This window comes from Pan paniscus, chromosome 5 (assembly GCF_029289425.2).
Source record: "Pan paniscus chromosome 5, NHGRI_mPanPan1-v2.0_pri, whole genome shotgun sequence".
Classification (NCBI taxonomy): Eukaryota; Metazoa; Chordata; class Mammalia; order Primates; family Hominidae; genus Pan; species Pan paniscus.
In genome coordinates, this window is record NC_073254.2 from 46,471,497 (window position 1) to 46,483,159 (window position 11,663).

The 11,663-nt window shown below is 59.7% G+C and overlaps 2 protein-coding genes and 1 non-coding gene across 3 annotated transcripts; 2 read left to right on the forward strand and 1 right to left on the reverse strand.

Annotated features, from left to right (window-relative positions):
- Window positions 1-103: 103 nt before the first annotated feature.
- On the forward strand, window positions 104-5,801 carry LOC117980568 (steroid 21-hydroxylase-like). Its single transcript, XM_034961793.3, has 10 exons — window positions 104-3,174; window positions 3,272-3,361; window positions 3,649-3,803; window positions 3,911-4,012; window positions 4,101-4,202; window positions 4,304-4,390; window positions 4,560-4,766; window positions 4,967-5,145; window positions 5,229-5,332; window positions 5,430-5,801. The coding sequence occupies exons 1-10, from the start codon at window positions 2,973-2,975 to the stop codon at window positions 5,693-5,695; spliced, it is 1,494 nt and encodes a 497-aa protein (XP_034817684.1). The 5' UTR covers window positions 104-2,972; the 3' UTR covers window positions 5,696-5,801.
- Window positions 5,802-5,909: 108 nt separating this feature from the next.
- On the reverse strand, window positions 5,910-10,550 carry LOC112440090 (tenascin-X-like). Its single transcript, XM_055113449.2, has 13 exons — window positions 9,565-10,550; window positions 8,940-9,275; window positions 8,567-8,689; window positions 8,309-8,452; window positions 7,997-8,116; window positions 7,735-7,878; window positions 7,511-7,641; window positions 7,260-7,392; window positions 7,016-7,167; window positions 6,826-6,922; window positions 6,573-6,734; window positions 6,325-6,495; window positions 5,910-6,007 (listed from the first exon to the last, which is right to left on the reverse strand). The coding sequence occupies exons 1-13, from the start codon at window positions 9,776-9,778 to the stop codon at window positions 5,910-5,912; spliced, it is 2,025 nt and encodes a 674-aa protein (XP_054969424.2). The 5' UTR covers window positions 9,779-10,550.
- Window positions 10,551-10,557: 7 nt separating this feature from the next.
- LOC100989926 (uncharacterized) lies at window positions 10,558-11,585 on the forward strand. Its single transcript, XR_004671935.3, has 3 exons — window positions 10,558-10,687; window positions 10,793-10,940; window positions 11,143-11,585. It is a non-coding gene; the product is annotated as an uncharacterized LOC100989926 (transcript).
- The last annotated feature ends 78 nt before the right edge of the window (window positions 11,586-11,663 follow it).

Below are 11,663 nucleotides of genomic sequence, written 5' to 3' on the forward strand. Positions count from 1 at the left end.
GAGCAGTGCCCCTGCCCGATGCAGTTCTGGGCAGGCCAGGTTGACATAACCTTAGACTCTCTGAGCCCTGATGACCCTTGGGCTGTTCAGCTCTGCTAGACCCTCCCAGATGACCCGCTAGGAGTCTAGTGCTTCACAGGACCACCCCGAGCAGAACTGGGACCCAAGAGCCTGCACCCCAAGGACCAGAGTCCATGCCAAGACCACCCTTCAGCTTCCAAGGCCCTCCACTGCCTGGCTGTCGCCAGTCACCACGGCCTCAGACAGGGTTTGTGCTCAGCTGACACCTCTGACACAGCTCTTCTGCCTCATGAGCTGTTGTCCAGCTACACCTCCCCGACTCTGTCCTCGTGCTGCTGGCGGTTCTGAGGTCTGCAGATTTTAGCTGAGTTCCGGGCTGTTGAAAGCCTGCTGACGCTTGGTTCTGTTATCAGTGGAATGAGGTGACTTTCCCGGAGTTGTGCAATCCTCAGGTCCGGCAGTGTCTTCTTCCAGTTACTGGTTTCAAACAAGCCAAAAGTCTGACTTTGGTGTGTTTGTGAATCCTCTGAGGAAGCTGCTGTTCTTCTGGGGTCTACCCTCCCCACCCTGTCTGCCTAACTTTCCGCCATTTAGTGGCACACCTGGGGTCTTCAGAGATGACTCCGCATCTGTCCAAAGAAGTTTGGTGAGATCAGTTTCCATAGAGGTCATGACAGTTCAGCAGCCTGCCATCCAGTCATTCGACAGAAATTCGGGAATCTTTCACTTCATGCCATGCCCTGTGCCAGGTGCCAGAGATACAGCTGCTCACTCCAGGGCTCATCGCTGGGGAGACAGATAAGAGGACGGGCAGTCCCCACCCTCTGTGAAAGATGTGATGTCAGGGAGCAGTGTGGTCCTGTGGGGCATCTAACCAAGTCAGGGGCATTGCCAGGCAGGGACAGGGAAGGCCTCCTGGAGCAGGTGGCCTCCAATTGGGGCTCTGAAGACTGAGAAGGAGCCAGGCAAAGAGCAGGGGTAGATGAGGGCATCTGGGGCAGAAGGAGAATATACAAAGGCCCAGAGGCCGGGGGCAGGACAGGGTACCTTTGGGGACATTGCATGTAATTGACCACATTCGGAGTCTGGATTTGGAAGTGGTGGAAGAGATGGAGATGGTGAGACAAGTAGTAAGCACGTCAGCCTTCCAGGTGCGCTCCTTTCCGATGAGCGCTGTCTTATCCCACGTAACTTTGAGAAGTTTGGGCCTTTCCCACTGTGGCAGAGGTTTCCTGAGGCTCTTGCATGTATGGCCCTATGGTTGCTCATCAGATCTTTCTCCCAGTAGCTGCTCAGCATGGTGGTGGCATAAGCCCATTTTCTGGAGCCAGGGATTCAGTTGCAGCAAGACATGGCCCGGTCTGGGAGGTCAACCACGAAGAAGGCAGTAGCTGTCATTGCCCAACCCCAGAAATCCCAATCCTGTTTTCTCCCTCTCAGTCCTGATCATGGATTCAGCAGCAGCGAACTCGCCAATGTAGTGGGTGGCACAGCCAGGGTCTTGACTCTGGCTCTGCAGTAGCACAGTCTGGAAAAGCTCTGAGGGGAGAGAGACCCCCACTGGTCCGAGGGTCTGGCACAGAGCCAGAAATGGGGGGGAAGGTATGGGGCTGGGTCGCCTCTGACCTCTCACTTACCATCCAGGAGGCCCTGGCCTCTCACTGAACCCTGCCACTCCTCTTTGGCATGGCCTCTTCCCAACCCCCCAAACTGCCTCCTTACCCACAAAAGTGGTCTCTGAGTGTCAGTCCAGTGGGACCCCCACCCCTTATGGCTTCAGTTCCCCAAATAGGGCTGGACCCTTGATCCTGATCCAGCTGTGGCTATCCAGCCCCTTCCTGGGGACTTTGGACTTTGAGGGGGGCATGCCCAGTTGTGCTGGGAATCCATACTTTCCCTGGCTGGAGTAGAACCTGTGGACTCTAGTCCTGAGGGCAGTCATGTTCTGCCTGTGCCTGGAAACACAAGAAACTTGACTGCAGAGAGAAGAAAGAGGAGAGAGGAACAGAGCGAGGAAACCGCCCGTCTCCGGGGCTTTTTCTGTTCCCTATCCTTGGCTTTCTAAGACCAGTGGGGTCCCCTCCTCTGCTTCTTTTTCCTGAGTTCTGTGAAATTCCCCAATTCTTATTTTTTATCTCAAACCAGCTCAAGGTGGGCTGTTTTCCTTTCAACCAAAGAAAGGTGCTTCTGGTTGCTAAAGGTACATATTCGACAGCTAGATTTCCAGGCTGGAATCCTGCCCTCCACAACATGGGAACAATACCCGTGTTGCATATAGAGCAGGCTGTGAAGAGTTGAGTGAGTGCCCGCAAAGCACTTAGAGCAGTGTCTGGTACATGCTATTACTCCGCAGCGGGAAACCACCTCCTCCTTTGTCTTCTGGGCACTTTTGTGAGTGAAAGGAGGCACTAATAACAATCACACTGGGATACCTGTATATACTGGAATGCCCCAGGCAAACCAGGCTTAAACTGTATTACTCTATCTGTAGCTTAAACTAACAAACAACCCACACAAATCACATTTTGTTCTTCAGGCGATTCAGGAAGGCCTATTAGGCAGGGACTGCCATTTTCTCTCTGAGACAAACATCATGCCAGTAAACTGGCCCACGGTGGGGTGGCAGAGGGAGAGGGCCCAGGTGGGGGCGGACACCCTTGCCTGCACGGGTGATGTGGAACCAGAAAGCTGACTCTGGATGCAGGAAAAAGGTCAGGGTTGCATTTCCCTTCCTTGCTTCTCGATGGGTGATTAATTTTTTTGAAATACGGATGTCCCAAGGCCAATGAGACTGGTGTCATTCCAGAAAAGGGCCACTCTGTGGGCGGGTCGGTGGGAAGGGACCTGAGGGTGGGGTCAAGGGAGGCCCCAAAACAGTCTACACATCAGGAGGGATGGCTGGGGCTCTTGAGCTATAAGTGGCACCTCAGGGCCCTGACGGGCGTCTCGCCATGCTGCTCCTGGGCCTGCTGCTGCTGCTGCCCCTGCTGGCTGGCGCCCGCCTGCTGTGGAACTGGTGGAAGCTCCAGAGCCTCCACCTCCCGCCTCTTGCCCCGGGCTTCTTGCACCTGCTGCAGCCCGACCTCCCCATCTATCTGCTTGGCCTGACTCAGAAATTCGGGCCCATCTACAGGCTCCACCTTGGGCTGCAAGGTGAGAGCCTAATCTCGCTCTGGCCCTCACCATAGGAGGGGGCGGAGGTGACGGAGAGGGTCCTCTCTCTGCTGACGCTGCTTTGGCTGTCTCCCAGATGTGGTGGTGCTGAACTCCAAGAGGACCATTGAGGAAGCCATGGTCAAAAAGTGGGCAGACTTTGCTGGCAGACCTGAGCCACTTACCTGTAAGGGCTGGGGGCATTTTTTCTTTCTTAAACAAATTTTTTTTTGTTAGAGATGGGGTCTTGCTATGTTGCCCAGGCTGGTCTTGAATTCCTGGTCTCAAGTGATCCTCCCACCTCGGCCTCAAGTGGGAGCCACCTTCGGGGGCTTCCCCAATCCTCCAGGTCACTGGAAGCTATTGGGGGGCATATCTTCAGGAGAAGAAGCAGGTGTTGAGGAGGCAGAAGAAGGTCAGGCCCTCGGCTTCCTTGGTCAGTTCCCACCCTCCAGCACCCAGCTCCTCCTGCAGACAAGCTGGTGTCTAAGAACTACCCGGACCTGTCCTTGGGAGACTACTCCCTGCTCTGGAAAGCCCACAAGAAGCTCACCCGCTCAGCCCTGCTGCTGGGCATCCGTGACTCCATGGAGCCAGTGGTGGAGCAGCTGACCCAGGAGTTCTGCGAGGTAAGGCTGGGCTCCTGAGGCCACCTCGGGTCAGCCTCGCCTCTCACAGTAGCCCCTGCCCTGCCCGCTGCACAGCGGCCTGCTGAACTCACGCTCTTTCTCCACAGCGTATGAGAGCCCAGCCCGGCACCCCTGTGGCCATTGAGGAGGAATTCTCTCTCCTTACCTGCAGCATCATCTGTTACCTCACCTTCGGAGACAAGATCAAGGTGCCTCACAGCCCCTCAGGCCCACCCCCAGCCCCTCCCTGAGCCTCTCCTTGTCCTGAACTGAAAGTACTCCCTCCTTTTCTGGCAGGAGGACAACTTAATGCCTGCCTATTACAAATGTATCCAGGAGGTGTTAAAAACCTGGAGCCACTGGTCCATCCAAATTGTGGACGTGATTCCCTTTCTCAGGGTGAGGATCTGGAGCTTAGACACCCCTGGGTTGTGGGGGAGAGGCTGGGGTGGAGGGAGAGGCTCCTTCCCACAGCTGCATTCTCATGTTTCCTGCCGCAGTTCTTCCCCAATCCAGGTCTCCGGAGGCTGAAGCAGGCCATAGAGAAGAGGGACCACATCGTGGAGAAGCAGCTGAGGCAGCACAAGGTGGGGACTGTGTGTGGACGGCCTCCCCTCGGCCCACAGCCAGTGATGCTACTGGCCTCAGCATTGCTACGAGGCGGGTTGTTTTGCATACCCCAGTTATGGGCCTGTTGCCACTCTGTACTCCTCTCCCCAGGTCAGCCGCTCAGCCCGCTCCTTTCACCCTCTGCAGGCGAGCCTGGTGGCAGGCCAGTGGAGGGACATGATGGACTACATGCTCCAAGGGGTGGCGCAGCCGAGCATGGAAGAGGGCTCTGGACAGCTCCTGGAAGGAGCTGCACACGTGCACATGGCTGTAGTGGACCTCCTGATCGGTGGCACTGAGACCACAGCAAACACCCTCTCCTGGGCCGTGGTTTTTTTGCTTCACCACCCTGAGGTGCGCCCTGCGGACAAGCAAAAGGCTCCTTCCCAGCAACCTGGCCAGGGCGGTGGGCTCCCTCACTCAGCTCTGAGCAGTGTGCGGCTGGGGCTATGCTTGCCTCACTGGCACTCAGGCTCACTGGGTTGCTGAGGGAGCGGCTGGAGGCTGGGCAGCTGTGGGCTGCTGGGGCAGGACTCCACCTGATCATTCCCCAGATTCAGCAGCGACTGCAGGAGGAGCTAGACCACGAACTGGGCCCTGGTGCCTCCAGCTCCCGGGTCCCCTACAAGGACTGTGCACGGCTGCCCTTGCTCAATGCCACCATCGCCGAGGTGCTGCGCCCGCAGCCCGTTGTGCCCTTAGCCTTGCCCCACCGCACCACACGGCCCAGCAGGTGACTCCCGAGGGTTGGGGATGAGTGAGGAAAGCCCGAGCCCAGGGAGGTCCTGGCCAGCCTCTAACTCCAGCCCCCTTCAGCATCTCCGGCTACGACATCCCTGAGGGCACAGTCATCATTCCGAACCTCCAAGGTGCCCACCTGGATGAGACGGTCTGGGAGAGGCCACATGAGTTCTGGCCTGGTATGTGGGGGGCCGGGGGCCTGCCGTGAAAATGTGGTGGAGGCTGGTCCCCGCTGCCGCTGAACGCCTCCCCACCCACCTGTCCACCCGCCCGCAGATCGCTTCCTGGAGCCAGGCAAGAACTCCAGAGCTCTGGCCTTCGGCTGCGGTGCCCGCGTGTGCCTGGGCGAGCCGCTGGCGTGCCTGGAGCTGTTCGTGGTGCTGACCCGACTGCTGCAGGCCTTCACGCTGCTGCCCTCCGGGGACGCCCTGCCCTCCCTGCAGCCCCTGCCCCACTGCAGTGTCATCCTCAAGATACAGCCTTTCCAAGTGCGGCTGCAGCCCCGGGGGATGGGGGCCCACAGCCCAGGCCAGAACCAGTGATGGGGCAGGACCGATGCCAGCCGGGTACCTCAGTTTCTCCTTTATTGCTCCCGTACGAACCCCTCCCCTCCCCCCTGTAAACACAGTGCTGCGAGATCGCTGGCAGAGAAGGCTTCCTCCAGCGGCTGGGTGGTGAAGGACCCTGGCTCTTCTCTCGGGGCGACCCCTCAGTGCTCGGCAGTCATACTGGAGTGCAAGAGAGGTGGGCAGCAGCTCAGCCTCCCCCCGCTGGGGAGCGAAAGTTTCTTGGTCTCAGCTTCATTTCCGTGAAGGGCACCGAGAACTCGAAGCCCTTCCAGTGGTGCCAGCTCACTCCCGGGGAAAGGGGTTGTCAAGAGAGAGTCAAAGCCGGATGTCCCATCTGCTCCTCCCGTTCCCCTTAAGGAGGTGGCTCCCGGCACTCAACCAACCTCCCCGCAGAGCTCCCCTCCTGACCCTCTGCCGCAGAGGATTGAGGCTTAATCCTGAGCTGGTCCTTTCCAGCCAATAAATCAACTCCAGCTCCCTCTGTGAGGCTGGCATGATTGTTCCATTTCACCCAGCCGCTCAGTCCCTTGCCTGTTACACTGTGGGGCTGAAACCTAGGCAGGCCGAGCCCCAGCCACCCCAGCTCTGAGCCGCCTCCCCACCCCTCACCTGATGGTCCACTGTGCTCCCGTAGAGCCCGTTGAGGTTGGCGTAGTGGCAGTTCCTGTACCACCAGGCCCCTCGGTAGGAGACAGCACAGGAGATGAGCAAGTTGTTGGGGTCCCGATCACGGGCAGAGAAGACACTGCCGCTGTGGTAGCTCATGGAGTCCCCTGGGCAGGGTGGAGGAAGGAGCCATGAGGGCCTCCCCTCCCAGCCTCACCCTCCCAGCCTCGCAGCCTCTGCTTACCTGCGCTGCCGTGGTAGCCCTCCAAGTGGAGGCGGTAGTACTCCGCAGCCGAGTCTACGCGGAAGGAGTCGTACTGGGCGAACACAGCCTCGTCCCCAGCCCGCAGGTCCACGCGCATGGAGTAGTCACCTGCCTGTGTCAGGCTGTGCAGGGCCTCATTGCCTGGGGGTGTGATATGTGCCCTCATCAGGGTCCTGGTGTCCACAGGGCCCCCATCCCCACCGTAGTTCCCCAGTCCCTGTGAGGCACTGACCCAGCCAGAACTCTCCAGAGATGTTCCCAAAACCATGGGCATAGTCCTCCCAGTCCCTCCAGAAGTCTGTCTGTCCATCCATGCGGCGCTGGAACACCTGGGAAGCAAGTGGGGGCACCATCAGCCTCTGGCTCCCGGGGCAACAGCCCCCTGCCCTGCACAGACCCCTGGGCTTCCCAATGCCACCCACCAGCCAGCCGCCCCCATCAGTCTCCATGTCCCAAAACACGTTCAGGGGCCGCTCCCGGTTGCCGTTGAGGAAGATGGTGCTGGTCCTGGAGGCACCAGCTCCGTTCTGCATCTCCTCCCCGCAGTCCCTGGAGAAGGGGATCTGCAGCCCACCTGGGAGAGGAGAGCAGGGGCCAGTCCTTTTCCAAGCCTTAGGCCCTGACTGCCCACCCAGCCCCCGGCCCCGGGCCCGTGCGTCCAGGTACCCGTGGTGAAAGAGGTGGACACGGGCGGCAGGAGGCTCTGGCCCCACATGGCCTGGAGCCGTGCATTGTAGGAGGTGGAGGGAAAGAGGCCGAGGAGCTGGTGAGATGTGATCCCTCCTGGGAGCAGGATCTCCTGTGGGACAGACAAGGGGGGGTCAGGGGAGAGGGAGGTGGAGACCCTCCAGGAGGGCCAGAGGCAGCACCTCCTGGAATCACCCAGGGAGGGGAGTTGGTCAGTGGGGACGGGGCACCTGGGTCTCTCCACCAGGGGTGTTGAAGCTGAGCAGGTAGCCTGTGGGCCGGACTTGGGGTTCAGTCCAAGTGGGCAGGGCCATGCGGGGGGTCACTTCCTTGGCCTCCAAGTCCCGAGGGGCCTCTAGCCCTAGGAGGGAAAGCAGGACGAGGAGATGGGGATGAGGCCCAACCTGGCTCCCTCTACCTCCTCTCCCTGTCCCACACACCCCACAGACCCTACCTGTGGTGAAGGTGATGGTGGCTGGGGAAGTGAGGTTGGGGCCCCGCAGGCCACGCACAGTGGCGGTGTAGTTGGTGTGGAGGACAAGGTCATGCAGGGGGTAGTCCACCGCGCTGCCTGGGGTCTCGGCCTGCAGAGGCGGGGCTGGGAGTGTAGAGAGGGGCATCAAGGCCTGCTCCCTCCATCCTCGGCCAGAGTCCAGCCTCCCCCCTGCAATCCCCACCCTGAACAAGTCCCCTCCAGAGGCCTCAGCCCTGCTCACCCCCAGGGGCTGTGACCTGGACGTCATAGGTGTCTACAGGATTCTGGGGGGGCTTCCAGTGCAGCACGGCGAATCCCTCGGTCAAGTTCAGTGCACGCAACTGCGTGGGACCGTCAGGAACTGGGGGAAGGGGAGGGGCTCAGAGGGGTCCCCGCTGCTCTCTCTACTCCGTGCCTCTCCAGACTCCACTGGCCTCCCATCCGCAATCGGAGCCTCCACCACCTCCCTTTCACCCTCCTCGTTCTCTCTCAACTCCGACCCATGCCGTTTTCTTGGCTCCCACCTCTTGCCCCGGGTCCCAGTCCATCTCACCCGTGGTGAGGAAGCCTGTGAGAGGCTCACTCTCCTCAAAGCCTCGGACGGAGACCACGGTCACCTCGTAGCGAGCACCTGGGATCAGCCCCTGGAGTTTCTGGGTCCGGGCCCGGCCGTCCACCTGCACACTCTGAGGCTGCCCTGAAAACATTGGGGATTGAGGGTTACCCAGGGAACCGCAGGGCGGCTGGAGGGTGGGCAGAGTGCAGGCGGGAGAGGAAATGCGAGGCGATGAGCACATGGCAAAGGCACCACCTCCGTCCGCCAGCTGGTAGGAGACTTTGAAGCTGTCCGCCCGGGATGGTGGGGGCATCCAGTTGACCTTGGCTGAGGTCTCCCTGATTTCACTGAATTGGAGGTCACGGGGGCTCTCCAGAACTGCAGAGGGGTCAAGGAACAATGATGCAGGCAGGGGCAGGGAGGCTCCTCCCTACGAGTCCCCCCCTCGCCTCTGCTCCAGCACAGGCTCACCACCCCTTTTCCTCTAGTCCCCAGGAATGGAAGTCGCTCTGCAGATTCCTCCAGGCCCACCACCAACTCGCCCACCCCCACCGCTGGCTGAGGCACTAGGTCCCCCCGTGAAGTACAAAGACCCCCACTTTGGGGCAGAGTGTGTGTGGGTCCTTACCTGGGCTGAGGGTGCGGGCGGTGCCCTGGATGCTGTCGGCCTTGTGGGGTCCTCGCAACCCATACAGTGTCAGGCTGTACAGAGTCCCGGAACGCAGGTCTCGGAGCACGGCCGAGTGCCGTGTCCCCGGCACCATCAGCTCGCGCTGCAGCAGTGGACGCGGATGCGGCTCCAGAGTGCTTGGTGATGGAACCCCAAAGCGGAGCAGGAAGGAGTCGAAGGCCCCAGGTGGGGCCTCCCAGTTGAGCCTCAGTGAACTGGTGGTCACGTCAGTCACAGACAGCTGGGACAGGCGGGGCCTTGACTCTGCTGAGGTCTGACCAGCAGGGGCCGGCCCTGCACGGAGTGGGTGGGGGAGAAGGGATTGGAGACAGAAGCACACCAGCTTGGTGACCCAGAGCACGTCCCTTCCACCCCCCTCCCTGCCCCTGTTTCTCTATCTGTAACCAGGGACTTGCAGCCACAGGGGGGTCCTGTGGGGCAGAGCTAAAGGCCACTCGCATCCAGCCCATCCATCCTCTCTCCCTGGTACCCGCCTCACGCTCTTTCCCTGCGATCACCACTTCTGAGCCCCCGTTTCTCCCTTCTGAGTCCTAGACTAGAGGCCGGAGACGCCTGGTGGTACCTGTGGTGCCCTCAGCTGAGAGGGGCCCCAGGCGCTTCCCTTCATGGAGGCCATAGAGGAGGAACCTGTAGGGGGTGCTGGGCTCCAGGCCTGAGATGAGGATCTTGCTCTGGTCGCCGTCCACGAGCAAGGCCTGGGGCTGCCCGTTCGTGTCCTCATACTGGACCACGAAGGAATCAAAGGGGCCCTGGGCCACGCTCCACGAGAGGCGCATGGAGTCTGGGGTTGTGTCGGTCACGGTCAGCACTCCTAGGCGGGGCTCTTCAGGAGGCTCAGGGGCCTCTGGGGCTGGTGTGTCCTCTTCTGGGGCTGCGTGGGAGAAGCCCAGGGGAGAATCTGAGTGAGGGGCGCCATGGGGTGCTCCATTTTTATCTTCCAGGCTTGGCCCAAGGCTGAGGTGGGAAGTTTACAGGTCCAGGCCCAGTCAGACAATGAAGTCGCTGTGGCCTCGTGACTCCTGCGAGCTCCCGCGCTGTCTGAGTCAGGTGCTCGCTTCCCCCTTCCACACCCCGGTGTCCTGCCGAGCCCACCTCGAGATATCACAGGCTCTGGCCCCACCCATGCCGGGATACATTCACTGAGCTTGAGGAGTGTGGTGCTCCCTTCTGAGAGAAGCTGAGGGTGGAACTGGCTGGTTGAGGTGACTGGCAAATCCCACCAGCCGTGCCGTGGTCAGGCCTGTCTGAGGTGGGCATCAGCGAGCTCTGGAAGAGGAGCCTGTACCACAAATGCAGCCACTGCTGTTGGTTTCTGTGTCCCCGCTCATTTTGTTTTCCAGTGATGTTCCTCTTAAGAAAATGCTCCTGACTCATCCATGGCAGGGAGGTTTGCCGCTATCTGGACAAGGCCACCCTTCGGGGAGGCGACAGCTGCCCCAGTGAGTAATGAGGAGCAGCGGCAGTGATGGGGCAGAGTTGGGGCTGGGAGATTAGAGAGCCCCTGCCAGGGCCTTTCCCTCCCGCCTGGCCTGGCTCCTGCTCTGGACTCCTTGATGGATGTTGAAGCCCACAGGGCTGCAGACTCCTCCTCCTTCCTGGGCACAGGCCAGGACACCCTACTCCGGCCTGCCCACTCCTGCAGTCATCTTTGTCTTCAGACCAAATGCACAAGTACTTTGTTAAAGGTATCCCATCTGCAGCTCAAGCCTGCAGCCCCTCACCTTTTGGTGGCTCCTCAGGCCTCTAGGCCTTATTCACCTTTCCCCTTTCCTGTGCCACTTCTCCTCTAGGGCGCCAGGCTGTCCTTGGCATGGTCCGGAAGGCAAAGTACCGGGAGCTGCTCCTATCAGAGCTCCTGGGCCGGCGGGCGCCTGTCGTGGTGCGGCTTGGCCTCACCTACCATGTGCACGACCTCATTGGGGCCCAGCTAGTGGACTGGTGAGTCTTTCCCTGGCCTCTGGCAGATTATGGAGCAATGACCCAAAGTGGGATTTCCTCCCAGCTCACGCTTAGTTTCCTAGTGAAGGCCAGTGGCTCTCATTCTTCTCTGGAACCCGGGAGCACCCCTTCCCAAGTTCTAAGTTCTCCTCACAGCTTGAGCCTAGGCGTCTGGCTCCAGCCTTGTCTTTCTCCTGCACAGCATCTCTACCACTTCAGGAACCCTCCTCCGCCTGCCAGAGACATGAAGATTCTGCTCATTATTGCTCAGCTCCTCAGAGTGGGCCGGGAGGGGACTAGAAGAGCTGCATGATGGTGGCTGAGACAGGGTCACCTTGGGAAGGCTTGGGAGCCAGGATGAGTGTCGGGCTCTCGTGTGTGCAAAAGGTCAGATGTGACTGCTGCTGTTTGCCTGGTTTCTGACCCAGTGGTGGGGTTTGAGCTATGCTTCTCTGCCCTTCCATGGAAAGTGAAACCAGAAATGGTGCCAAGGCTGTGGCTGTTCCCTTTCGTGTAAAATGGTGCTGTTATTACTCTGTCTTGAAATAGGAAGGTGGGATTTCTGGGGAGGCTGGTGAAGGAGGGCAGGGTTCTTTTCTCTACGTGTCATGTTAAAATTGCCAAATAAAGTACCTCTGCCTGTGATATTTTCTGGATGTCCTTTATTTACTGTGACGTGTGTTTGGGTGCCTTGTTTAGGGGTAGAGGTGAAGTCTGAGCTTT